The sequence below is a fragment of the Protobothrops mucrosquamatus genome, unplaced genomic scaffold (genome assembly GCF_001527695.2).
Source record: "Protobothrops mucrosquamatus isolate PMUCROS unplaced genomic scaffold, P.Mucros_1.0 scaffold3178, whole genome shotgun sequence".
Taxonomy (NCBI): Eukaryota; Metazoa; Chordata; class Lepidosauria; order Squamata; family Viperidae; genus Protobothrops; species Protobothrops mucrosquamatus.
Window position 1 is genome coordinate 37,198 of NW_015389176.1, and position 27,441 is coordinate 64,638.

At 41.0% G+C, this 27,441-nt stretch overlaps 1 protein-coding gene across 1 annotated transcript in view; it reads right to left on the reverse strand.

The window, feature by feature from the left end:
* Positions 1-6,451: 6,451 nt before the first annotated feature.
* Positions 6,452-27,441, reverse strand: part of CDC123 (cell division cycle 123) — a 29,676-nt gene continuing 8,686 nt past the window's right edge. The window contains exons 5-14 of the mRNA XM_015826554.1: positions 27,237-27,269; positions 26,387-26,482; positions 22,334-22,440; positions 19,458-19,506; positions 17,561-17,636; positions 16,851-16,973; positions 14,716-14,744; positions 11,502-11,630; positions 10,170-10,307; positions 6,452-6,648 (exon numbers count right to left, since the gene is read on the reverse strand). Coding sequence (XP_015682040.1) covers positions 6,616-6,648; positions 10,170-10,307; positions 11,502-11,630; positions 14,716-14,744; positions 16,851-16,973; positions 17,561-17,636; positions 19,458-19,506; positions 22,334-22,440; positions 26,387-26,482; positions 27,237-27,269 — 813 coding nt within the window. The 3' untranslated portion in view covers positions 6,452-6,615. The remainder of the gene's footprint in view (positions 6,649-10,169; positions 10,308-11,501; positions 11,631-14,715; positions 14,745-16,850; positions 16,974-17,560; positions 17,637-19,457; positions 19,507-22,333; positions 22,441-26,386; positions 26,483-27,236; positions 27,270-27,441) is intronic.

The following is a 27,441-nucleotide window of genomic DNA, read 5'->3' on the forward strand; positions in this document are numbered from 1 at the left end:
GGAGAAACTTCCTGACAGTGAGAACAATTAACCAGTGGAACAACCTGCCTCCAGAAGCGGTGAATGCTCCAACACTGGAAGTTTTTAAGAAGAGACTGGACAGCCATTTGTCCGAAATGGTATAGGGTTTCCTGCCTGAGCAGGGGGATGGACTAGATGACCTTCAAGGTCCCTTCCAACTTTACTATTATTATTATTAAACCTCGCCGTTCAAGGAAGGACCGCGGGATTATCAAGCTAGGAGAGCAAAACTGGCAAGCCTATAATAATAATAATAATAATAATAATAATAATAATAATAATAATAATAATAATAATAATAATAATAATAATAATAATAATAATAATAAAAAGTTGGCAGGGATCTTGGAGGTCATCTAGTCCAACCCTCTGCTCAGGCAGGAAACCCTATACCATTTTGGACAAACGGCTGCCCAGTCTCTTCTTAAAAACTTCCAGTGTTGGAGCATTCACAACTTCTGGAGGCAGGATGTTCCACTGATTAATTGTTCTAACTGTCAGGAAGTTTCTCCTTAGTTCTAGGTTGCTTCTCTCCTTGATTAGTTTCCATCCGTTGCTTCTTGGCCTGCCTTCTGGTGCTTTGGAGAATAGCTTGACTCCCTCTTCTTTGGGGCAGCCCCTGAGGTATTGGAAGACTGCTATCATGTCCCCCCTCGTCCTTCTCTTCATTAAACTAGACATACCCAATTCCAGCAACCGTTCCTCGTATGTTTTAGCCTCCAGACCTCTAATCATCTTTGTTGCTCTTCTCTGTACTCTTTCTAGAGTCTCAACATCTTTTTTACATCGTGGTGACCAAAACTGGATGCAGTATTCCAAGTTTGGCCTTACCAAGGCATTGTAAAGTGGTATTAATACTTCACGTGATCTTGATTCTATCCCTCTGTTAATGCAGCCCAGCACTGTGTTGGCTTTTTTGGCAGTTGCAGCACACGGCTGGCTCCTATTTAACTGATTGTCCATCTTTGGTAAGGTTAGGGAGAAAAATGAAAGATTGAAAAGGAAGAGCAGGTATATTCGCCGGTCGTTTGGCACTGGCCTGGAAAGAAGTGGATTGTTCAGCAAAGTACATGTGGTCCTTGACTTACGACCACATACACAACATTTCGGTTGCTAAGCGAGACTGTTATTAAGCGAGTTTCACTCCATTTTTTTCAACCTTTCTTGCCACAGCTGTTAGGTGAATGACTGCACTGTTAGGTCATAACCTGGGGAAAAATTGAATTAACAACTGTTTCTCTTAGCAACACAAATGTTTGCCTCAGTTGTGGTCGTAAGTCGAGGACTACCTGCAAAATTAGTAGTATCAGCTATAAAACAGACATATTACATATCCCCAAATCCTTTCTTCAAGCTTTAGTCCTTTCCAGGTGGCCTTGATTCTCCCCCCGCCCCGAAATAGGTTATGCCCTATAACAGGGGTCTTCAAACTTGGCCCTTTTATGACTTGTGGACTTCAACTCCCAGAATTCCTGAGCCAACATGGGGGAACTATGGCCCCTTCATGACTTGTGGACTTCAACTCCCAGAATTCCTCAGCCAGCGTGCCTGGCTAAGGAATTCTGGGAGTTGAAGTCCACAAGTCATAAAACGGCCAAGTTTGAAGAGGTCTGCCTTATAATATGGAAACTTTGTCCTGTAGCAACTCATTTGGTGCTATAAAAATTGAGCCAAAAACTGGTAACAGATGCAGGAGATGAACTCTGCACCCACCAGCAGCTCAGAAGGAAAGGAAAGGAAGAAAGCCCAACTGATGATTAATTACCAATTAACACTTTTCTCCCAAGTAGGCCGGAGCCTTGCTGGATGCAGGCCGTGGTGTTTTCATGCGTATTGACTTAATAATGAATACTGCCTCCGTTAACTGGGTTCATTTGTGCTTGAGTTCTGCAGCTAGAGTTTAGTTTAATTCAGGAGGAAAGTGGGGTTCAAAAGTGCTTTATAATAATAGGATAGAATAGAGCTGGAAGGGACCTTGGAGGTCTTCTAGTCCAGCCCCCTGCTCAAGCAGGAGAACCTATACCATCTCAGACAATTGACTGTCCAGTCTCTTCTTAAAAACGTCCAGTGATGGAGCACTCACGATTTCTGGAGGCAAGCTGTTCCACTGGTTAATTGTCCTCACTGTCAGGAAGTTTCTCCTTAATTCCAGGTTGCTTCTCTCCTTGACCAGTTTCCAGCTATTGTTTCTCGTCTTTCCCTGTGGTGCTTTGGAGAATAACGTGACCCCCTCCTCTTCTTTGTGGCAGCCCCTCAAATACTGGAACACTGCTATCATGTCTCCCCTATTTCTTCTTTTCTTTAGACTAGCCAGACCCAAGTCCTGCAGCCGTTCTTCGTATGTTTTAGTCTCCAGGCCTTGGATCATCTTAGTTGCTCTTCTCTGAATTTTTTTTCACAAACTCTCGACGTCTTTTTTGTGACGTGGTGACCAAAACAATGCTCACAATCTCTATGAATTAGGCTAAAAAATAATGGTGGATGCAGCCGACAAACAGATAAGCAGGGATTAACCTCTGACAAACAGGTAGCAAACAACAGCCTAGTCAAGGAACTATCAAGAGAAAACCATATCCTCACCCACACTGGCAGGGCAAGCTATGGTATATAAATAGGGAGTAGACCCCATACTCCCTCACACTGATGATGTTACCTAGTTAGGTCATGAAATGTCTGCACCAAGCTCAGAGATCACCAAGGACCCCACAGTCGTCGTCGTCTCCTCCTCCTCCTCCTCCTCCTCCTCCTCCTCCTCCTCCTCCTCCTCCTCTTCTTCTTCTTCTTCTTCTTCTTCTTCTTCTTCTTCTTCTTCTTCTTCTTCTTCTTCTTCTTCTTCTTCTTCTTCTTCTTCTTCTTCTTCTTCTTCTTCTTCTTCTTCTTCGGGATAAATACAAAATCTCGGGAACTATCATTGGAGTTTCCCTGTTTTTCTAGCAAGCTAATTAAAGTGGAGCCTCTTGAAGTACAGGCAGTCCTCAACAGTTCATTTAGTGACCGTTCAAAGTTACAACGGCACTGAAAAAAGTGACTTATGGCCGTTTTTCACACTTACGACCATTTCAGCCATCCCCGTGATCAAAATTCAGACGTTTGGCAACTGACTTGTATTTATGACAATTGCAGCGTGCCAGGGTCACGTGATCCCCTTTTGCGAACTTCCAATGAGCAAAGTCAATGGGGAAGCCAGTTTCACTTAACGGCCGTGTTACTTAACGACTGCAGTGATTCACTGAACAACTGTGGCAAGAAAAGTCATAAAATGGGGCAAAACTCACTGAACAAATGTCTCACTGAGCAGCACAAACTTTGCACTGAGCTGTAGTCTTAAGTCAAGGATTACCAGTATTAGCTTCCTGGCCAGATACAACTTGTTCTAAAATTTATGTAGAAGGAAAAAACCCAACAACCCACAATTCCTCTCAAACATCAAAGAGGGTTGCAGACTTCCCTCTTTAACATGCTGGCCTTGTCTTCATATTCAGGGACAGTCACTCTAATTTCTCTCCTGGACTAAATTCAAGTTACATTGCAATTTCTCTTCTGGTCTGCAGCCCACAGAAGCATTAAGAATGCAGAAACAATCTGTTCTGCTGATTACTATTGAGTGTAAACTGCCCTCCGGGGAAATGGGTTGGAGGGGGCAGCATTAATATTTTTAAGTATCTGCTTAAGTAGCTAGATAACACATAATTTTGTGCGGCCCCTGAAGGGGGTCTCACGTATTTGCAATTGCAATCGTTTAATGAAATTGCATTTTTCATTGGGCGGCTATTGTTAGTCCCAATGAACTTGATTATGTGGCCCTTTATGATAGGTTTTAGATGTGGGTCACTTCTGTGGGTTGAAGTACAGCGAGTACAGTCAGTGAGACAGCTGTTAAGTGAATTTTTCCCCCTTATATGACCTTTCTTGCCACAGTTGTTACGTGAATCACGGCAGTTGTCAAGTTAGTAAGACCGTCGTTAAGTGAATCAGGCTTCCCCAGTGACTTTGCTTCTCAGAATGTGGCAAAGAGGGATCCACATGACCCCAGGGCTGCAACCGTCATCAATATGAGTCAGTTGCCAAGCGTCTGAATTTTGATCACGTGACCCTGGGGATGCTGCAATGGGTGTGTGAAAAACGGTCATAAGTCACTTTTTTTCAGTGCCCCTGTAACTTTAAACAAATTGTTGTAAATCAAGGACTTTAATATCACCTTATAATACCTTGGTAAGGCCACATTTGGAATCCTGCATCCAATTTTGTGTCACCACGATGTAAAAAAGATGTTGAGACTCTGGAAAGAGTACAGAGAAGAGCAACAAAGATGATCAGGGGACTGGAGGCTAAAGCATATAAGGAACGGTTGCTGGAATTGGGTATGTCTAGTTTAACGAAGAGAAGGACGAGGGGGGACATGATAGCAGTCTTCCAGTATCTCAGGGGCTGCCACAAAGAAGAGGGAGTCAAGCTATTCTCCGAAGCACCTGAAGGCAGGACAAGAAGCAACAGATGGAAACTAACCAAGGAGAGAAGTAACCGAGAACTAAGGAGAAATTTCCTGACAGTCATAACAATTAATCAGTGGAACGACTTGCCTCCAGAAGCGGTGAATGCTCTAACACTGGAAGTTTTTAAGAAGAGATTGGACAGCCATTTGTCTGAAATGGTATAGGGTTTCCTGCCTGAGCAGGGGGTTGGACTAGATGACCTCCAAGATCTATTCTATTCTATTCTATTCTCCAATCCAATCCAATCCAATTTCTATTCTACTATCTTTACCTACAAAGATCAAATGATACAGTCAATGGTTTTCCCTATGATAGCCTATGGATGCAGAGAGCTTGGAAAAAGAACAAAGTTTTGATGATTTAATTAAAAGATTTACAGAGCTGGCCATCTTATGCAACATAACCCTGGCTGTCTCACAAACAATTAACTGGGAAACAGGTAGCTAAATGCAGATGTTTGGCACGGTAATTGTTAATTTATTCCCAAGCCACAATTTTCCATCTTAAAAATTTTCCACCAGCACGATGTAATTATATCTCTCAAAACTCCCTGCGGGGACCTTAGGACTATCTTACCGTACCTTGGCTACAAAGCAGTACAGAAATCATTTTTTTTTTTAAAAAAAGAAGAGTTTCTTACTTCAATAATAAATAATAAAGAAGATGCCCCTGCCAGAAAAACCGGATTTATAAACTGACAATGCTGACATTTGCCAGAGGCAGCAATTTAAATTTATTTTGATTTATGCTTCCTAACGCTGTTCCTACACAAAGGAAAGAAAGAGTAGATCGCAGTCCTTCAGAAACATAGGGGTAAGTCACGACCTCAACGGAGCCCAACATTTTTTTTGCTAAGGGAAAGATTTGTTAAGTGAGTTTTGCCCCATTTTACGACTTCCTTGCCACAGTTGTGAGGTCAATCACTGCAGCTGCTTCTGACAAAGTCAGGGGGGAAAGCCAGGTTGACTTAACAACCGTGTTACCAGCTTAACAACTGCAATGATATGCTTAACAACTGTGGCAAGAAAGGTCGTAAAATGGGGGCAAAACCCACTTAACAAATGTCTCGGTGAGCAACCTAAATTTTGGGCTCGACAGTGGTTGTTAAGTCGGGGACTACCTGTGTTTGGTTTGGCCAAAGGTATCTTTAATTTTCCATATCACTGCAGCTGTCCATTACCCTGAAGCAGGGGTAGGCAACCTCGGCTCTTTTATGACTCGTGGACTTCAACTCCCAGAATTCCTGAGCCAGCCATGCTGAGGGGAAAGGGAGAGGTTTCCAAGCTGAGCCATGCCGGCTCAGGAATTCTGGGAGTTGAAGTCCACAAGCCATGAAGGGGCCATAGTTCCTCCATGCTGGCTCAGGAATTCTGGGAGTTGAAGTCCACCAGTCATAAAAGGGCCAAGTTTGAAGACCCCTGGTTTAATATTTAAATATTTTTTCCTCATGGTCACGTGATCAAAATTCAGGCATTTGGGCAGGGGTAGGCAACCTTGGCTCTTTTATGACTCGTGGACTTCAACTCCCAGAATTCCTGAGCCAGCCATGCTAAGGGGAAAGGGAGAGGTTTCCATGCTGAGCCATGCTGGCTCAGGAATTCTGGGAGTTGAAGTCCACGAGTCATAAAAGAGCCAAGGTTGCCTACCCCTGCCCTGAAGGAAGCGTTTCCCAAGCATTTTTGACTAGGCCGCAAATAGTATCCAACTATTATTAAATTATATCTGAGGCCTGGTGATGGTCTCATTTTATGCACAATTTTCGTCGTTTCTTTGGCAGAAATTACAGCCTTTCTAAGTATTCCCAAATTATGACCCCGCTATAAATATGAAGCCACTTAAGAAACCAAAACCAATCACCCAGAAACAAAATACACACTTAGTGGGAGAGACCTGGGTCCCAGGCGGTATAAACGATGACCTCTATTTCCCAAGCAATGTTTGCCTAGTGCGGTGAAAGCATCTTTATTCCATTAAACGATTATGCAATGTCAGCAATCGCTTTTCTTCTGTGACAAAGAAGTTCTTAGTCAGAACTGCTACAGTTAAAATGCTATTTTTGGGGGGACGGCCGCCTTTCCTTTTTTCCATTTCATCCGCTTCTTCAGGGTTCCTCATCGTCTGGCTGATTTCTTTTCTGGTTTTAAAAAAACAACAACAACACAAAAATTGGAGTGGACGTTTTATTGATTTATTAATAACAAGTGTAATCATTTGTTACTTCTGTTTTTCTCCAGGGAGGTACCAGGCTAGAAACCAAGAGATAGTTGAGTTCTAGTTCCAGCTTTGGCATGAAAGCCGTCTGGGTGGACTTTGGGTCAATCATCAGGAGATGGTGAATTCTAGTCCAGCCTTAGGCGTGAAAACCGACTGGGTGACTTTTTGCCAATCACCAGGAGACAGTGAATTCTAGTTCCAACTTTGGCATGAAAGCCATCTGGGTGGACTTTGGGCCCATCATCAGGAGACGGTGAATTCTAGTCCAGCCTTAGGCGTGAAAACCGACTGGGTGACTTTTTGCCAATCACCAGGAGACAGTGAATTCTAGTTCCAACTTTGGCATGAAAGCCGTCTGGGTGGACTTTGGGACAATCATCAGGTGATGGGGAATTCTAGTCTGGGTGACTTTGGGCTAATCATCAGGAGATGGCGAATTCTAGTTCAGCCTTAGGCACGAATGGGTGACTTTGGGCCAATCACCAAGAGACTGCGAGTTCTAATCCCACGTTACGCCTGAAAGCCAGGTGGGTGACTTCGGGTCACTCCCTCTCTCTTAGCCGACCCACTTCACACAGTTGTCGTTGTGGGGAAAATAAGAGGAAGAAGGAGCATTATATTTGCCCGCCTTGAGTTACTTATCAAAATAGCAAAGGTGGGACATAAATCAATAAAGCTAAATAAAATAAATAAAATAAATACTATACATAAATACTATACATAAATAATATAAATAAATAATATAAATAAATAATATAAATAAATAATATAAATAAATAATATAAATAAATAATATAAATAAATCACCACCACCACCACCACATGAGGTGGATTGGACTGAGAAAACATGACTCTCCCCCAAACTGCAGAGGGAACCTTCCTTCTCTTAACTCCATAATCTGAACCATGGCATCATCCTAACATCTTAGCATAGACCAGGGGTAGGCAACCTTGGCTCTTTTATGACTCATGGACTTCAACTCCCAGAATTCCTGAGCCAGCATGGCTCAGCTTGGAAACCTCTCCCTTTCCCCTCAGAGTGGCTGGCTCAGGAATTCTGGGAGTTGAAGTCCACAAGTCATAAAAGAGCCAAGGTTGCCTACCCTTGGCATAGGCCAAGAAATGTAACAGACATCAGACATCATGAAAAAAATAAATACACAAAGCAAATAGTAAAATTGAGAACCAATAACCACAGTAACCAAAATAGTAATTAGAAATCAAATGATATTTTTGACCATGCCATATTTATGGACCAACGCAGCGTTTGTTATTGTATTAAATTTATAAATATATTATCTTACCACAGGGGTAACCCTGGGAGGGTTCGAATATTAAAAAAAAAATTATACAAAATCTGTACACAACACAAACTAAATACTATAAAAAGATAAACACTCACTTTAGGATCCTAACATTATGGAGTCCTGTGTCACCACAGGATGACCGATCAGCTTTCATAAAGGAGCAGTCTCTATACTACAAAAAAATGGTAATTTTCCTGCTATGGTCCTTTCACCCCTCACTAAAAAAGCACCATAAAGCCTCAGTTGGGAAGCTTACAGCTAGCTTATTTGGATAATACCCCAGGCCACCTCGGCATGCTTTAAATTTTAAATATCCATAGGTTAAATATTTAGTTCCACCCTTCAAGAGGCTGTTTGCAAAATTTATAAATGTTTGCTGCTCTTTGATCAGAATTGGGGCTGTATGAATACACAAGTCACCCTGTGTGATCACAAGTAATGGATGTTCTTTCACAGCAGGGTTTTAGATTGGATTCATTTAAGGTTTTAGCCCATTCATCATGGGCTAAACAACACAAAAGTGTTCAATGAAAACTTCTCAGCGAGATTTCAATCTTTGCAATTCTAAGCCTCACTTAAGCTGTTATAAAAGCAAAATAGCTCAGAAAGTCAGTCAAGAGACTAGGGAGAAACTCTGTGGTTTTCTATTACGCTTGATTTCCTGAAAACAAGTTTCTAAGCTCTTATCAGAGGGATAAAAATATAAGGAACAGTTGCTGGAATTGGGTATGTATAATTTAATGAAGAGAAGGACGAGGGGGGACATGATAGCAGTCTTTCAGTATCTCAGGGGCTGCCCCAAAGAAGAGGGAGTCAAGCTCTTCTCCAAAGCACCTGAAGGCAGGACAAGAAGCAACGGGTGGAAACTATGGTTCCTCTCTTCGTTGAATCTTGATTCCTCTTTGAAGGACCGTCAATCTTGTTAATTGGTCACCTTGTTGGACGGAGGTCTTCGCCACTTACGAGGTTGTGACCTTCAAAAATTTCTTCTCTGACCTGTCGGTAAACAGACTTTACCATATCCCAAAGGACGGACTCGTCCCCCAACCTGATCTACTGGAGGTTCCACCCTTCCAACTTTATTATTATTATTATCATTATAGGATACACAAACAGATATTTTGGAGAACTGAAAATGATTTGTGGAAAGATGTGCATATCCACCCTTACTTTCTCTCTAAGGTGCATCCAAAAACATAAATTTTGCAACTGTTTGAAAAGTAAGTTGTTCCTCCGAAAAAGTACTCAACTTAATGCAGAGATGTTCTACTTTTTTCTAAATTGCCAAGTTATAAACGTTTAGATTGTGACAGGAACTTGCAAGGAAACTGATATATATATATATATATATATTTCCGTCACAAAGTACAAATCTTATAAATTATATCAGTGTTTCTCAATCTTGGCAACTTTCGACTGTGTGGATTTACCCGGCCAGTATGCTGGGAGTTGAAGTGCACACAAGCCTACTGAGGAATTCTGGGAGTTGAAATCCACAAATCTAAAAGTTGCCAAGGTTGAGAAACATTGGAATGTAGACAAGGGAAGTGAATGAGGCCTTTATCCTTCAGGAATGAGATTTCTAGAATAGAGAATAGAGCTGGAAGGGACCTTGGAGGTCTTCTAGTCCATCCCCCCGCTCAAGCAGGAGAACCTATACCATCTCAAACAAGTGACTGTCTAGCCTTAAAAATCTCCAGTGATGGAGCACCCACGATTTCTGGGAGTAAGCTGTTCCACTGGCTAATTGTCCTCACTGTTAGGAAGTTTCTACTTAATTCTAGGTTGCTTCTCTGTTTGATCAGTTTCCAACCATTGTTTCTCGTTCTTCCCTCTGGTGCTATTAGAAACAATATTACAGTTGTGCTGTGGAAGATGGGTTCCAATCACCAGCGACTAGACGCTAATTACCTTCTTCATTGCAATGGGTTTTAAGACAACCTCTTTATATGTTCCACTCAAATGTCTAGAACTTGGTAAGGAGAAAAAAAAATCTAACGGTAGGTAGGTCTGCATGTATGAACACACACTCAGTGTTCTGAAAGCAAGGCTTTCAAGCTACCATCTTTTCTGGCACAATGACTTTTTAGGTCCACAGAAATTCCTCTCTGTAACTCTCTACAAATCTGCTTACCAGTTTGAGCAGGTCAATTAATTTGTGAACATCTTCTCCCGTGGAAAGATCAACAAAATCTTTGGGCAACCGGTAGCTCAGATACGGACTTGGCTGGACCGTGAGGTTGCTGTTTGTGCAACGGAACGATGGAGAGTCCTAATTTGGAAGTGAAGAGCAAACGAAGAAAGATGCACTCAATTATTTCCTTGCAATTTTTTTTGGTATTCTTTAGTTTAATCAATGCATTCTGAAACACTTATGTATTGCGGCTTCTCTTAAATGGTGAACGGCTTCAAAATATCTAATAGTGCTTTCATACTCTGGGGGGAGAGAAGCTGGGGATTCTGGAAAATGTGGACCAAGATCAGGATTTCCTAGGAGACCTCTGGAGATGAGAACGACTCAAGGTGCTGACAGGTTCCATCGATATTAGAGCAACTTCCTCCACACCCATTAATTGCTGGTTTGCAAGTTGGAGAAAGGAGAAGCGAATGGACGGAGGACCAGGGCCTACCCCGGTGTTTGTCAGTCACAGCAAGTTTAAGATGTGTGGACTTCAACTCCCAGAATTCCTCAGCTAACTCCCTTCTTGATAAGGTCACAAGACTACTCAATTAATAAACTATTCTATCCATTGCCTGGTTGCGAGTCACAAGCCAAAATTCTTACTGTCCATGAAGTTTTTATTCCTTTTATAGTTAGTTTATATAGTTTATACAAAAGTGCGTATAGTCAAGGCCATGGTTTTCCCAGTTGCAATGTATGGCTGTGAAAGCTGGACCATAAGAAAGGCTGAGCGACAAAGAATTGAGGCCTTTGAACTATGGTGCTGGAGAAGACTCCTGCGAGTCCCCTGGACTGCAAGGCGATCAAACCGGTCAGTCCTAGAAGAGATCAACCCCGACTGCTCTTTAGAAAGCCAGATCCTGAAGTTAAAACTCAAGTACTTTGGCCACCTAATGAGAAGGAAGGACTCACTGGAGAAGGGCCTAATGCTGGGAAAGATTGAGGGCAATAGAAGAAGGGGACGACAGAGAATGAGGTGGCTGGATGGAGTCACTGAAGCAGTAGGCATGAGCTTAAATGGACTCCAGAAGATGGTAGAGGACAGGAAGACCTGGAGGAACGTTGTCCATGGGGTCGCGACTTCGCAATTAACAACAACAACAAATAGTTAAATTATAGAACTATAATTTATAGTTCATTTCCAACAAGGCAAAATTGTAGCAATGGGTATTTTTTTAAAAAAGTAAAATGTCAGTGCCTAGCAAAATCAGGAAAGTTGGCTTAAGTCCATGTGTGCCTTTATATAGATTTATATTGTACTTTTTAAAAAAATGAATCTGTTACCTCTTCCATGGCTGCACCTTCGGTCTGGTCACTTTTCAAACTGTTTCCGGATCTTATTTCTTCCCAGGTGAACAGTAGAGAATCCGTCACTTCCCCAAATGGATTAAAATCAATGAGCCACACTCTGCCCTGAAGGAGGGTGGTTAAGAGTCAAAATGTAACAAGCCATAGTAGGTGACGACATAAAATAAAAGACAAATAAAATAAAAGGCAACCTAAAAATGTTCACATGCCACACGGATGCAGTCCTTTTTCTTTCTAAAATCTAAGTTATAGTCCTCAACTCACCACCACAAGTGAGCCCAACATTTCTGTTGCAAAGCAAGACACTTCTTAAGTGAGTTTTGCCCCATTTTACGAACTTAGTGACACGGTTGTTAAGTGAGTCTGGCTTCCCCACTGACTTTGCTCGTCAAAAAGTCACAAAAGGGGATCACATGACACCAGGACACTACAACCGTCATAAATGTGAGTCAGTTGCCATGCATCTGAATTTTGATCACGTGACCGTGGGGATGGCTGCAGTGGTCGTAAGTGTGAAAAATGGTCATAAGTCGCTTCAGGGCCACTGTAACTTTGAACAGTCACTAAATGAATGGATTTAAATCGAGGACTGCCTGTATCCTATACATAATAATTTGCAGTAGTGGCCAAAATTGTGGAAACCTTTTGGGAAAAGTGTATTTTTGAGGTTTGATGGCTAATAACACCACTTTTTTTTTGGAGTAGTACCATAAAATTATATATCAATGGAAAGATAATTTAATCAAGAATGTAATGCAACAAAGTTTGTTCAATTATCTGTACTGTATTCTATGAAACGTTATAGCCAAATAACCAGAAAAAAGGAAGCACAACTTGCTTAGGTTGATATCAGGTAGCTGTCCTTCATCTGATTGTAGCCAATGAGCATGAGTGTTTAGAGAGCCAATTGGGTGTCATCTTGTTTTGGCAATGAGCCAATCAGATCACAGTATGATTCAGTCATTGATGTCCTGTATTGAAGCTGAGAGGAGGACATTTGTCAGTGTGTTATGTGATCTCTATCAAGCTGGTTGGGTTTTTTTGTGTTCTTTCATTTAGTGAGCTTGCAAAACGTAATAAAATTAAAGGAATGGTGCAAAGAGCTGACTGGTCGCCCAGAAAGCGACGTAAAATAGTATTATTAAGTGAACAAGGCTACAGTTATAAAGAAATTAGAAGAAAAATGGGTGGAAACTTAACCAAAGGTGGCATTTCTACTGTACACTTTTCCCAAAAGGTTTCCACAATTTTGGCCACTACTGTAAAAGACATATCCAAAGGTAATACGGCTGCAATTCTTTATTTCTAAAATCTAATTATTGTTCATTTGTGTTCTCAATCTGCTTTTTCACTTCTTTTATTAGAAGCTCACTAATTCTTCTTCCAGATGGACTTTTTTAAAAAAAGTTTTAGGATGATTTTTTTTTCAAATGATTTTTTTTTCAAATGCCAGAATTTTGTCATGAGAAACTGCTAGGTTTTCATTTACATAAATGTGCAGAGTTGAAGGTTAGGGCAGGATTAATAACATTCAAAGCTTATTTATAACCAAGTGGCCTCTTAGACAATCTTCTTAGTCAAATTTAAGGTCTGTTTTAAATGTAAAACAATTCTGGAATGTCAGACCAACATCAGAGTGATTTTGACAGAGCTACAGACGGATTTCTTCAACTCTAAACAGGGTTGCAAGATCAAAATATTTTGAATGGTTGATCACATGTGTTTAAGCACCGCCATCGCTACATCTGGTGTGGACTCCAGTGAGTGAAAATGCTGGACAGACAAAACTTTTTTAAAGTCCTATCTACTGGGATTTTCCGTAATCCTAAATTAAAATATTGTGGTTTTTATGAGGCTGTTAGCCGCCCTGAGTCCTATGAGGAGAAGGGCGGGGTATAAATTAAATTATTATTATTATTATTATTATTATTATTATTATTATTATTATTATTATTATTATTATTATTATTATTATTATTATTATTATAATAATAAAATGAGAAAATGCTTTGAGTCCTTGCCAAGAATTCCATAAAGCCAAGATTAGCTCACCAGTTTTTAGCAATATGAGCCAGAAATATACCTTACTCAGCAAGAGCAGAATAAAACATGAAAGATTTTCACTGCTGCCATTCTCTAAACACCCATTAATGTATACAGAAAGTAGAAATAAATGTTAGGGCCCTAATACTTTTAAGCAAATGAAGTATACGTTCTGCCTGCTTGGAGAGAAAACAATGTTGTTAATAGCCAGGCGATTCTGGATTCGCGCAAAGAATCTACATGACATTGCAGAATAATGTATACAACTCATCACCAGGCATATGATCCAATTGGTGCAAACTTTCTATTTTAACGTGTGTAAAATCACATTGCACTTCATTGTTTTGAATAGAGCAAAACAAAGCAATGAAAACGATACGAAATAAAACACAGCCTTGCCACTGAGAAAGTAAAGACTTCCTTGAGTTAGGTTTAATTCTGGTAAACTATCTGGATTTATCCACGAAGCAGTGTCAACCCAATAAGATAGACACAGACTAAAACACCAATTGCACGTCAGTCTGGATTACTACTATTGTGACAGAATTGTGATCAGGGGTCTTCAAACTTGGCCCTTTGATGATTTGTGGACTTCAACTCCCAGAATTCCTCAGCCACAAAGTTTCCATATTATAAGGCAGGGGTCTTCAAACTTGGCCCTTTGATGACTCGTGGACTTCAACTCCCAGAATTCCTCAGCCAGTGTGCCTGGCTGAGGAATTCTGGGAGTTGAAGTCCACGAGTCATCAAAGGGCCAAGTTTGAAGACCCCTGGTCTAGATAATCCAAATGGCTTATCTTCCTGTGAATTTGTGAGGGATTGTCTTAGATGTTTTCTCAAGTTGCGTCATTTATCTGGGTACAAGCCCTGCTTATCTGACCACTGCCTTAGCAGAAATTCTTCCTCCTGTCTTCAAGGGCCTCCCTTATCCCCTCTGTCATATGGGTTTACTATTGATTTCTTCTGAGATTTTGTTTTTTAACTGCCTGACTTTTTTTTCTTCTCCTCCACTTAGTGACCAATTCAGTGTTTTGAAGATCAGGCCAGATTGGCTAGATGCTGCCCATCTCTTGGGAGAAAATCAAAATCCTAGTTGTATACCTTCCCAATCATTGGCGTGGGTATAGAAAAGAAAAAACTCACTTACCATACTGTCCTTGTAGACATCAAATACAACTAAAAAGGGGGAAAAAAGCAGAAAGTAGGAAAAGTGAGTATCTTGATGATGGTTAGCCATTATATGCAAAAATTGAACGCCTCTTCATTAACAAGCCCAGATTCAGATCCAGAATTTGAAATAATAGAAATTTTTCCACAGAGTTATTGATATTTTGCTTAGCTAGGGGGATAACATAGGACAGGGCTTTTCAACCTTTTCACCCATTGTACCACTTTTAGGGTATGACAACATCCGAGTACCACCAGTCGCCTAACAAGGTGCCAAAAACTTGATGACCCCCCCCCCCAAAAAAGGAAAAAAGTGATGAAGTACAGGTAGTCTTTGACTTACAACAGTTCGATTAGTGACTGTTCGGAGTTACAATGGCACTGAAAAAAGTGCCCCCCAAGCCACAGCCGAGCAAGACACCTGCCTGCCCACCAGGCGGCGCTCTTCCTCCTGTCCGAGGTTTCCATTGTTGTGAGCATTTCTGTTGAGGATTGGCAGCGGGGGTGGGGTGGGGTGTGTGTTTGATTTTTATTCCCCCTGTCTGCTGGGTGGTTGCAGCAGGTTTTGGTCACTTCACATGACCCTGGGACACTGTGACCGTCATAAATATGAATCAGTTGCCAAGCATCTGAATGTAAATCACAAGACCCTGGAGAGGCTGCAACATTCCAGATGATCCAGCTTCTTCTGGTGCCAGGATCAGCGCCGAGCTCCAGCTGGAGGCTGGCGCTGATCCTGATGCTTCCACTGAGTCCTGAAAGCCCCGAAGAAGCGCTGATCCTGGCGCTTCCGCTGAGCCCTGACAGCCCTGCAGCTCCAGCCGTCTCTCGCTCAGGCTTTTGCGGTGCTGCCACCGGTTCAGCTCATTCCCCTCCCCTGCTACCACTTTTCTGATATGGTCGCGTACCACTTGCCAGGTGCCAATGTACCCCAGGTGGTACCCGTACCACTGGTTGAAAAGCCCTGACATAGACACAAAACATAGCATATTTTTGACCAAAACTGAGAGATGGAAGAGAAGTAGGGGAATGAAATAATAACAATGAATGTCTATTTTCTTTCTGATATTATTTTTTGGGGTCTCTCTCTCTCTCTCTCTCTCTCTCTCTCTCTCTCTCTCTCTCTCTCTCTCTCTCTCTCTCTCTCTCTCTCTCTCTCTCTCTCATTCTCATTCTCTTCTTTCTTGTTATGCCTTCTTTCTCATCCAATGAATGTCTATTTTCTTTCTGATATTATTTTTTTTGGTCTCTCTCTCTCTCTCTCTCTCTCTTTCTCTCTCTCTCTCATTCTCTTCTTTCTTGTTATGCCTTCTTTCTCGTCCAATGAATGTCTATTTTCTTTCTGATATTATTTTTTTTGGTCTCTCTCTCTCTCTCTCTCTCTCTCTCTTTCTCTCTCTCTCTCATTCTCTTCTTTCTTGTTATGCCTTCTTTCTCGTCCGCTCCAACTGCAAGGAAGGCACAAGTATTTTCTATCAGAGGCCAAGGGATGGACGGATAGGTAACATTTTAAGAAAAAGTATGTAAATTGAAAACGAGTAAGCAAAAAAAAAAAAAAAGGGTAAAAGGTTCAAATAAGTTTACAGTTATCTTTTAATTTATTTTATTCTCCAAAGCACCTGAAGGCAGGACAAGAAGCAACGGGTGGAAACTCATCAAGGAAAGAACCAACCTAGAACTAAGGAGAAATTTCCTGAAAGTTAGAACAATTAATCAGTGGAATGGCTTCCCCTCCAGAAGTTATGGCTGCTCCAATAATGGGAGTTTTGAAGAGGAGATTGAACAGCCATTTGTCTGAAATAGGGCTTCTTGCCTGAGCAGGGGGTTGGACTAGAGGACCTCCAAGGCCCCTTCCAAGGTTATTATTCTGTGATGATTTTAGCTTCTATCCTCAGCTGTTTGGGTGTCTGCGGATAAAAATAATTCCAACTAAATGAACTGTTTATGCGGTTCAGCTTCCATTTGTGCTTCTGCTTTTTGCAGGATTTCAGCAGAAAACAACCAACCAAATCAGCAAGGACCAGTGGATAAACTCACCAAGGACACTACTTGAAAGAGGACCTTGTTAATTATTAGAAAATACCCGTCCCTTATTCAAATTAAAAGGATACTCACAATCTTCATCCAAAAATTTGTACTGTATGTGTTTATTGAAAAAATCCTGTATGCATCTACAGATCTCTTCTTTCTGTTTAGAGATGTGTTCATAGTACTGAGTGTAGTCTCGCTGAGATATACCTGGGTGAAAAATTATATCCGATATAATTTTTTATTATAATGGAATTATAATAAAATTGGAATTAAAGCATAGTGAAAGAACAACGGCCCCAATGGTACTATGTTAGTAGTTTCAGTATGCAAGCTCTGCAGATATTTCAAATCAGAGGTCTCTTGACAAGACCCAGGATTGTTAGGAAAACTGAATTTCTTTCTGTTATGCCAGAAACAACCATGCAAACTCCAGATTTCAAAGCTGAATTTAGTGAGCCGTAAGCCAAAAAAAGCAGGCAACTTGTAGCTTAAAAAAAAACAGATGCAGAAAAGAACATATATTAAGTCCTCGGATAATGCATAAATATTAAGATCCAATGAGGTTCCAGGATGGTATTTCACGTTATTATTTTTTTGAGCTGTTTGGACCGTTATGGGAAAAACTCTACGGAAATAAAATGATTATGACTTATTAACAGGACACGGACAAAAAAAATCATGGCCAAAATTTAATATGCAGTCTTACCTGTGAAATGCAGGAGGTTACAATAAAAATATCTAGAAAAGCTTTAGACACAACCGAGGATAAATGAGCTTTTCCTGATAAAACTCACCAATAAGTTTGTTTTCCTTCACAAAGCACCTGAATTCTGCCCCCGGAATCAATTCACACCATTTTCGGAGGACAAGCTAAGGGAAGGGAGACAAAATTCTGATTAACTGGCACGGAAATAAACAACCCGCTTTCATCTTAAGGGATAATTAAAAAATTGCCAAATGTTGAAAAACAAGAGGCTCTCTTCTTAAGGCTGGCCTTGTGATCCTCAACTTCTGAAAGGAGCCTTGATGAGGTCACGCATGGAATGAAGCTACCAAGCAAATGATATGAACTGTGGAATGCATTTAACTTCCATTTATTTATTTTACTAGGCTTACAGGCTGGTCTAATCTAGTAGTGAATCTGAGAGGTTTACAATCCTATTATACTTAAAGTTAAAATTATGAGGATAACAAAACCAATAATAATAACATCAACAAACTCCAATAATCACAGTGTGATGGGCAGTCTCCCATTTTTATCTCGCTCTCTCTCTCTCTCCCTCTCCATCCATCCATCCATCCATCCATCTCTCTATTATAGCTATTCTCTATCCATCCATCCATCCATCTCTTTAGCTATTATAGCTATTCTCTCTCTCTCCATCCATCCATCCATCCATCCATCCATCTCTCTAGCTATTATAGCTATTCTCTCTCTGTATCCATCCATCCATCTATCCATCCATCCCTCTAGCTATTATAGCTATTCTCTATTCATCCATCCCTCTATTATAGCTATTCTCTATCCATCCATCCATCTCTCTAGCTATTATAGCTATTCTCTCTGTATCCATCCATCCATCCATCCATCCATCCCTCTAGCTATTATAGCTATTCTCTATTCATCCATCCCTCTATTATAGCTATTCTCTATCCATCCATCCATCTCTCTAGCTATTATAGCTATTCTCTCTGTATCCATCCATCCATCCATCCATCCATCCCTCTAGCTATTATAGCTATTCTCTATTCATCCATCCATCTCTCTAGCTATTATAGCTATTATCTCTATCCATCCATCCATCCATCCATCTCTTTAGCTATTATAGCTATTCTCTCTCTGCATCCATCCATCCATCTCTCTAGCTATTATAGCTATTCTCTCTCCATCCATCCCTCTATTATAGCTATTCTCTATCCATCCATCTCTCTAGCTATTATAGCTATTCTCTCTGTATCCATCCATCCATCCATCCATCCCTCTAGCTATTATAGCTATTCTCTATTCATCCATCCATCTCTCTAGCTATTATAGCTATTCTCTCTCTCCATCCATCCATCCATCTCTCTAGCTATTATAGCTATTCTCTCTCCATCCATCCCTCTATTATAGCTATTCTCTATCCATCCATCCATCCATTTCTCTAGCTATTATAGCTATTCTCTCTCTGTATCCATCCATCCATCCATCCATCTCTCTAGCTATTATAGCTATTCTCTATTCATCCATCCATCCATCCATCCATCTCTCTAGCTATTATAGCTATTCTCTCTCTCTCTCTCTCTCTCTCTCTCTCTCTCTCTCTCTCTCTCTCTCTCTCTCTCTCTCTCTCTCTCTCTCTCTCTCTCTCTCTCTCTCTCTCTCTCTCTCTCTCTCTCTCCCCTCCATACTGGTCATCCAGAAAATCTTTCTGCCTAATCCACTCTCCCAAAATCCAACGTTCCCAACTGCTCAAGATCAAACTCAAGTTGATTTTGTCTCAAATATCTTCCCTCCATTTGACCAAGTTAAAAACACACACACACACCAGATGTTTGCTTAGAAGATGTTTTACATGGAACTAACAAAATCAGAGAACTGAACCGATTTGTGTGCATTTAATTTATTTTTGTCCTGTGGAACTTGATGTGGAAGGGAAGCTTTTGTGCTGGGTTCAAAACGCTACCCTAAGAAGAGTAGCTGTCACTTACTTCATAATCCAAAGAAGGGTCAGGGGAATCATCGTTGCAATGGATAAACCTAGAGAGGAAGAAACACACCTGATAGATTTGCAAATTTGTTTTCAACAGCAACAGATAGGAGCAACCCATCCTGACAGGTTCCTCAGTGACTCCATCAGCACTTGCTAACAGTGTCAATAAGCAAACAATCAAATCAACTGATGAGAACAAACTCCACCCACCCTTTCTAGCACTGATGATGTTACTTAATTCGATAATGAAACGTCTGCAAGAAAATAAACAAGCACAGAGAGTTCCTCCTCCTCCTCGCCACAAACTCCCCTCCCTTCTACCACTGATTATGTTCCCTAGCTGGGTAATGAAACGTCTGCAAGGAAGCAACCAAGCTCAAAGAGAATTAAAGACCCCACAGTCCTACTCCTCTCCGCACACCCCACCCTCTTCTAAAATTGAAGATGTTATCTAGTCAGGTGATGAAAGGTTTGCAAGAAAACAACCAAGCTCAGAGAGCACCAAGGACCCCACAGTTCAAATCTCTGAGCAAACTCCCCTCCCTTCTAGCATTGATGATGTTCCCTAGCTGGGTAATGAAACGTCTGCAAGAAAACCACCAAGCTCAGAGAGCACCAAGGACCCCTTATTTCAACCTGGAACTACAAATACTCTTTTCCATCAGACCTACTCCATCAAGTATCTTGCCTCTTGCAAAAACAACTTAATTGATTTATTGGCTAACATTTATGGCCCACCAAACTGCAGATACACCACAGATTACACCCACTGGGGAGTAATCATCAAAACATAAATACAAGGAGGAGTGGGGAAAAAACATGGTCTAAGAGCTAGAGGTGATCCACGTTGCAGATCCTAATCTCCAAATACTCCTTTGAAGTGGTAGGTCTTTGTAGATCTGGAGGACTGGAGGGTATTTGTTCCAGATGAATTTATGGGGCAGAATATTACAACAGTGTGGGTCAGCTATCACAAAAGCCTGCTATTTCTTGGTTCAATCTCCCTTAATTTGCTGAGGAGGCACAAAGCCATTCCTTTGTGGTCCAAGTAGAAAAGAATAGAATAGAGCTGGAAGGGACCTTGGAGGTCTTCTAGTCCAGCCCCCTGCTCAAGCAGGAGAACCTATACCATCTCAGACAGGTGATTGTCCAGTCTCTTCTTAAAAATTTCCAGGGATGGAGCGCCCACGATTTCTGGGGGTAAGCTGTTCCACTGGCTGATTGTTCTCACTGTCAGGAAGTTTCTCCTTAATTCCAGGTTACTTCTTTATATATATATATATATATTAGATTTGAAATAAATGGTAAAGGGTATCCTATTTGAGCAGGGGGTTGGACTAGAAGACCTCCAAGATCCCTTCCAACTCTGTTATTTTGTTATTCTGTTAAATATCTTTAAAACAGCGGAAGAATAAAGACTCACACTTCTCAGTTTCCAATCTTGGGCTACTTAACTTGACAATGTTAAAGGGAAAACTTTGCCCTTGTTATGCTGTACAGGTAAACCTTGATTTAGGACGATTGAACCCAACATGCTAAGCAAGACATTTGCTAAGCGATTTTTTGCTCCATTTTACGACCTTTCTTCACCACCGTCGTTTAAGTGAATCTCTGCAGTTGTTAAGTTAATAACATGGCTGTTATGTGAAACGGGCTTCCCCCCCCGTTGACTTTGCTTGTCAGAAGGTCGCAAAAGGGGATCACGTGACCCCGGGACAGGGCAACAGTCATAAGTACATGCCAGTTGCCGAGTATCCCGAATTTTGTGCACATGACTGCAATGGTCGTAAGTGTGAAAAACGGTCATAAGTCCCTTTTTCAGTGCCGTGGTAACTTCGAACAGTCACTAAACAAATGATTGTAAATTGAGGAGTATAGTTTTCCATTTCCATCGTATTTTATTGGCGCTATTAAATTATTGAATGTTTACCCAGTCGCTGAACAGAGTCCGTGGGCTTTTCCTTCTGTCGTTTTAATCTATAAACCTATTTGAGGAACTGAATAAAAAATGAAGCCAATTGTCACCTGTTCAGCACTTTCCTTCCTTATGCCAAATTAACATTTACCATTTTCACTTCCTGGGGTTTATCAGCACTTCATCAATAACGAAACTAATGAACGGTTAACCGGATCAGGATGTGTGTTTATTTCAGTGCTCCATCACTGGAGATTTTTTTAAAAAGAGACTGGACAGTCACTTGTCTGAAATGGTATAGGGTCTCCAGCTTGTGCAGGGGGATGGACTAGAAGACCTCCAAGGTCCCTTCCAGCTCTATTCCGATTGACTGAATCTCCCAAAATTGTCTAATTTTCCATTTATAGTTTAACTTTATTTTCGCCAGTAACCAGTGTTGACTTCAAGTTTCTGGCACACACACACAAAAAAAAGCCTAGTGTGGACAATAGATTCACTTAACGACCAGAATGTTCACTTAATAACCGGCAGCTTTCGCTTAATGACTGCCACAAAAAAATATCCTAAAATCAGGTCAATCACCTGGATGCCTCGACTCGTGACTATCGTGCTATAAAGCAGAAATTCCAGGCTCCATTACTGTCGTAAGTCAAGGACCACCTGTAGGAACGTTTTGTATTTAGGAATAAGCAGGAAGAGAGACAATTTTTTTGATAATACCAAACCGCTCAACCTAGCAAGGAAGGTTGGCCCACACAATTGCATCTGCCAACGTGACTTTTTAAATGTCCCTCCACGAGTTGCAGTGGGATAAACAGGGAAATAACATACAGGGCAACAATTAATAATAACAAATTCAGATTGAATCAGAGTGGGGGACACAAGAAGAAAAGCAAGCAAGCTTGGGACTTTTTTTAAGCTCCCTGATCAAGGGGAAAATCCATCGCCAGGATACTTACGGCTGAGTGAAGTCACGCGTGATGAAATCCGAACTCTTGAAAAGCAGGAAGATATCGCTGAGGGTGTTGCATTTCAGGGAATTATTCATGGCGATCCAGTAGGCATCCTAAAGAAAACAGATTTATTCCAGACATGCCATAATTGCCTATTCCAGGCTAGCATTTCCACAGGTAAAAACACCGTGAAATCGGAGCTTGTGCTGATCCAATTTCCAAAAACTGCTTTGGAGTGCACGAGAGTGCAAACATAGCTTGTGGGTGCAAGCGACACTGAAAAGAGCTGTGCCTTTTTCTCTTCGTGGGAACTGGGTGATTACAGGCAATCCTCAACTTACTACAGTTTGTTTAGTGACCGTTCAAAGTAACATCACTGAAAAAGGGACGTATGACCATTTTTCACACGTACTATCATTACAGCACCTCCTCCATCGTCATGTGATCAAAATTCAGACTCTTGGCAAATGACTCCTATTTATCACTATTGCCACATCCCGGGGTCGTATGATCCCCTTTTGCAACCTTTTGACAAACAAAGTCAATGGGGAAGCCAGATTCACTTTACAACCGTGTTACTAATTTAATAACTGCAGTGATTTGACTTACGACCAATCGTTTAGCAACCATTCAGAGTTACCACACTGAAAATGACAACACCAAGCTGGCAGGAATAGCCAATACTCCAGAAGATAGGCTTAAGATACAGGAGGATCTGCACAGACCTGAACACTGGACACTATCTAACAAAATGAAATTCAATGGTGAAAAAAGCAAGGTTCTACATTTAGGCAAGAAAAACCAAATGCACAGGTATAGTATAGGGGGTACCTTGCTCAATAGTAGCAACTGTGAGAGGGATCTCAGAGTCCTAGTGAACAATCACTTAAATATGAGCCAGCAGTGTGCTGCAGCTGCCAAAAAAGCCAACACAGTGCTGGGCTGCATTAACAGAGGGATAGAATCAAGATCACATGAAGTGTTAATACCACTTTCCAATGCCTTGGTAAGGGCACACTTGGAATACTGCATCCAGTTTTGGTCACCACGATGTAAAAAAGATGTTGAGACTCTAGAAAGAGTGTGGAGAAGAGCAAAAAAGATGATCAGGGGACTGGAGGCTAAAACATATAAGGAACGGTTGCTGGAATTGGGTATGTCTAGTTTAATGAAGAGAAGGACGAGGGGGGACATGATAGCTGTCTTCCAATATCTCAGGGGCTGCCCCAAAGAAGAGGGAGTCAAGCTATTTTCCAAAGCGCCTGAAGGCAGGACAAGAAGCGACGGATGGAAACTAATCAAGGAGAGAAGCAACCTAGAACTAAGGAGAAACCTCCTGACAGTGAGAACAATTAACCAGTGGAACAACCTGCCTCCAGAAGCGGTGAATGCTCCAACACTGGAAGTTTTTAAGAAGAGACTGGACAGCCATTTGTCTGAAATGGTATAGGTTGAGCAGGGGGTGGTTGGACTAGATGACCTCCAAGATCCCTTCCAATATTATTATTATTATTATTATTATTATTATTATTATTATTATTATTATTATTATTATTATTATTATTATTATTATTATTATTATATTTTATTCATTAAACATGAACCTCAGTCAACTGAACATTCAAATTGGCTGGCGCTGATGGTTGACAGGGGTTGCTACCAGCATCCTAGGTATATTATTATTATTATTATTATTATTATTATTATTATTATTATTATTATTATTATTATTATTATTATTATTATTATTACCAATCCTCGCACTTATGACCGTTGCAGCACCCCCATACTCACGGGATCAAAATTCAGATGCTTCGCAAGTGGCTCATTTTTATGACGGTTGCAATGTCCCGGGGGTCACGTGCAGGATTCACCTAAGAACTGCAGTGATTCGCTTAACAAGCGTGGCATAGAAAGTTGCAAAACTGGATATAATTCACTTAACTTCCTTGATTGGCCACAAAAATCCAGGTCACTACTGAAGTTAAGTCGAGTATTACCTACGCTGGAAGTTCACTTTCGGAAGTTCATATCTAGATTTGTCTGCAAGAGAATCAGAGCGATGTGTCCTTGTTTAAGGCTTAACAAAACTCACCCCGAGCAACTTCAGTGAAAAACAGGAATTCAAACGCATTAAAAAAAAAACAACTAGAAAAGATTGGATTAAAATATGATTGTGTTGGGTTCTTTGGAAGCAGCTCTTATTATCGGTTTTGCAAGAAGCAGCACTTGATGTACGGCAATAAAGCTAACAATTTAAAGAGCAAAGAAAAAGCCACTTGCTTGTTTATATACATTACAAAAGACTCAGCAAGTGCCCACTTAGTCCTTTCAAGGCTCCCGGTGTTATTTGCGCTCTCTCAAAATTTATTCCCGCTGAAGGCAATCAGGCTCCCATCTAAGGGAGCTTTGGACGGTATCCTTCAGGCCAAATTAATTGCCCAATTTCTTTAGAAGTCTCTGTTCTACGTGGCAATAACTCATTCGGGAGATTGTTAAGAGGCCAAAGATTTAAACTTGCCCCTAAACCTCATTAATGCCGCTGAGAATGTACAAGGCGACCGGCTGATTTATGCTTGCCTCTGTGGTAAATTGAGATTGCGGCAGATTAGCCCAGCTGGGTCCTTTTGAACCACACAAAAGATAGCACCATTATGGCATTATCCATCTGACCTTAACTTTCTTTTGAGGAACTTTCTTGAACAGTTGAAATGCATCTTTTACATTTAAGCATGGGTAATCCTAGCCCAGGATAGGCAACCTTGGCTCTTTTATGACTCGTGGACTTCAACTCCCAGAATTCCTGAGCCAGCCTGGCTCAGCTTGGAAACTCTCCCTTTTCCCTCAGCATGGCTGGCTCAGGAATTCTGGGAGTTGAAGTCCACGAGTCATAAAAGAGCCAAGGTTGCCTACCCCTGTGGACCTAGACTTACAATCACAGCTGAGCACAAAATGTTTCTTGGCGAGGTATTCATTAAGTGACTTTTGCCCCACTTTACCACCTTTCATGCCACGGATTGTTGTTAAGGGAATCACTGCAGTTGTTTAAGTTGGTAGTAAGGTTGTTAAATGAATCCAGCTTCCCCACTGACTTTGCTTGCTATAAGGTTGCAAAAGGGGGAATCATGTGACCCGGGGACCCTGCAAACCGTCATAACTATGAGTCAGTTGCCAGGCATCTGAATTTAGATCACTTGACCATGGAGACGCTGCGACTGTCATAAATATGTGTCAGTTGCCAAGCGTCGGAATTTTGATCATGTGACCCCGGGACACTGCGACCGTCATAACTACGAGTCAGTTGCCGTCTGAATTTTGATCACATGACACCGGGATGCTGCGACCGTCATAACTACAAGTCAGTTGCCAAGTGTCTGAATTTTGATCAGGTGACCCCGGGACGCTGCGACCGTCATAACTACGAGTCAGTTGCCAAGCGTCTGGATTTTGATCAGGTGACCCTGGGACCGCGGGGAAGCTGCAACAGTCGTAAGTGTGAAAACAGTCATGTCGCTTTTTTCATATGTCGCCGTTGTAACTTTGAAGGGTCACTAAACAAACTGTTGGAAGTCAAGGACTACCTGTGCCATCTAAAAATGAAGTCTCCTATTGGACACTCTATCATCCCCACAAAAAATTAATATATTGATATGGACAGGCTGGTAGATTTTTCATCTCAAGGCCTGAATAAATCTTGACTGAGAATCTGAACAGAACTTGCAGTGCAATATTTGATTCCATCTTCCTTGATGGAAACTGAAGTGTTCTTATATTTTCCTTCTAAAACTGCAGAAGGAATTAAATAATGTTTTTTTTAAATGCCCAGGGATGTTTACTGCCATAAAGGTTAGAACTGAAGAAGCTTCTTGGACCAGAAGTGAAATATTTTCAAGGAAAAAACCCAAGAAAGTCCAGTTGCCTTTAGGAAAAGTGCCTTTTGGGACAACTGTAACCTGGATGATTGAGAACCTCCACAGACATAAAGTGAAATTGTAATTTACAAGAAAATGTCTCTGAGAATCTTTATGCCAATTTGCACTTAAATTAAATTCAAATTACCCTTGGAGCACTCCAGTTAAGCTTTGGAAAAACATTCCCTCCCAAGGAATGGATCGCCTCTTCAACTTTAAGGGAAAATTCAGGAAATTCTGGTGCCTGGAAAACCACAAAAGAGAAACCGTCTCTAGAAATAAAAACTAACACAAAACAGTATTCCAGGAGAAATAACTTTGTATTGCAATTGTTGTATATAAGCCAAATGTTTATAACAACATCTCCAGAACAAGCTCAGCAGAGAGACATTAAACAAATTAGGATCTCAAGAAATACCCCCCCCCCCCAATTACTTTATTTTGTAATATTTGGATTTGAAAATTCTGGATTTTCAAATGGTTAGCAAATTGTTAGCATGCAAATTAATCTGAGGGATCCTTGGTTCTCTCTGAGCTTGGTTGTTTTCTTGCAGACGTTTCATTATCCAAACACTGATGATGTTATTATCCAGCACTGATGATGTTACCTAGCTGGGTATTGAAACGTCTGCAAGAAAACAGCCAAGCTCAGACCCCTCATTTCAACCCTGAGCTACAAATTAACCTGATTGCTAAATAGTCATTTTGGACATTGGATGTTGCGAGATAAATGAAGAGACTTTTCACAATGTTCTAAATATAGTACTACTCACTTCGATCGATATATCTGATGTTTATTTCACATTTTCTTTTACGTACACTGGTCTGCTTTAGGAACAAGCTGGGAGCTCATCTTTAATTGCTAACTTAGGAAAAAGTTCACGGCCCGATAAAACTCGAGAAAAATATTTGGCATTTTTTGCTCTTATATAACTGAGAACTTCTTAGATTATTAGATCTCTCGCAATTAAAAAATAATTGAATACAGAGGGACTTACTGTGAGCGTTGCAGTATTTTCATCATCAGACCACTGAAAAAGGAGACCAGAAACAAGTTATTTTTTTGACGGGGATGTGGCAACTGACAGTTGCTTAATTGTGGTTAACTGATAAACGTAGTTGTGAATAGGTTCAAATGTTCATGCAGATTCTCAGTCACCCAGGTCCCAAAGGTGTGTGGGAAGTCAGCCCCGCAGAGAAGGA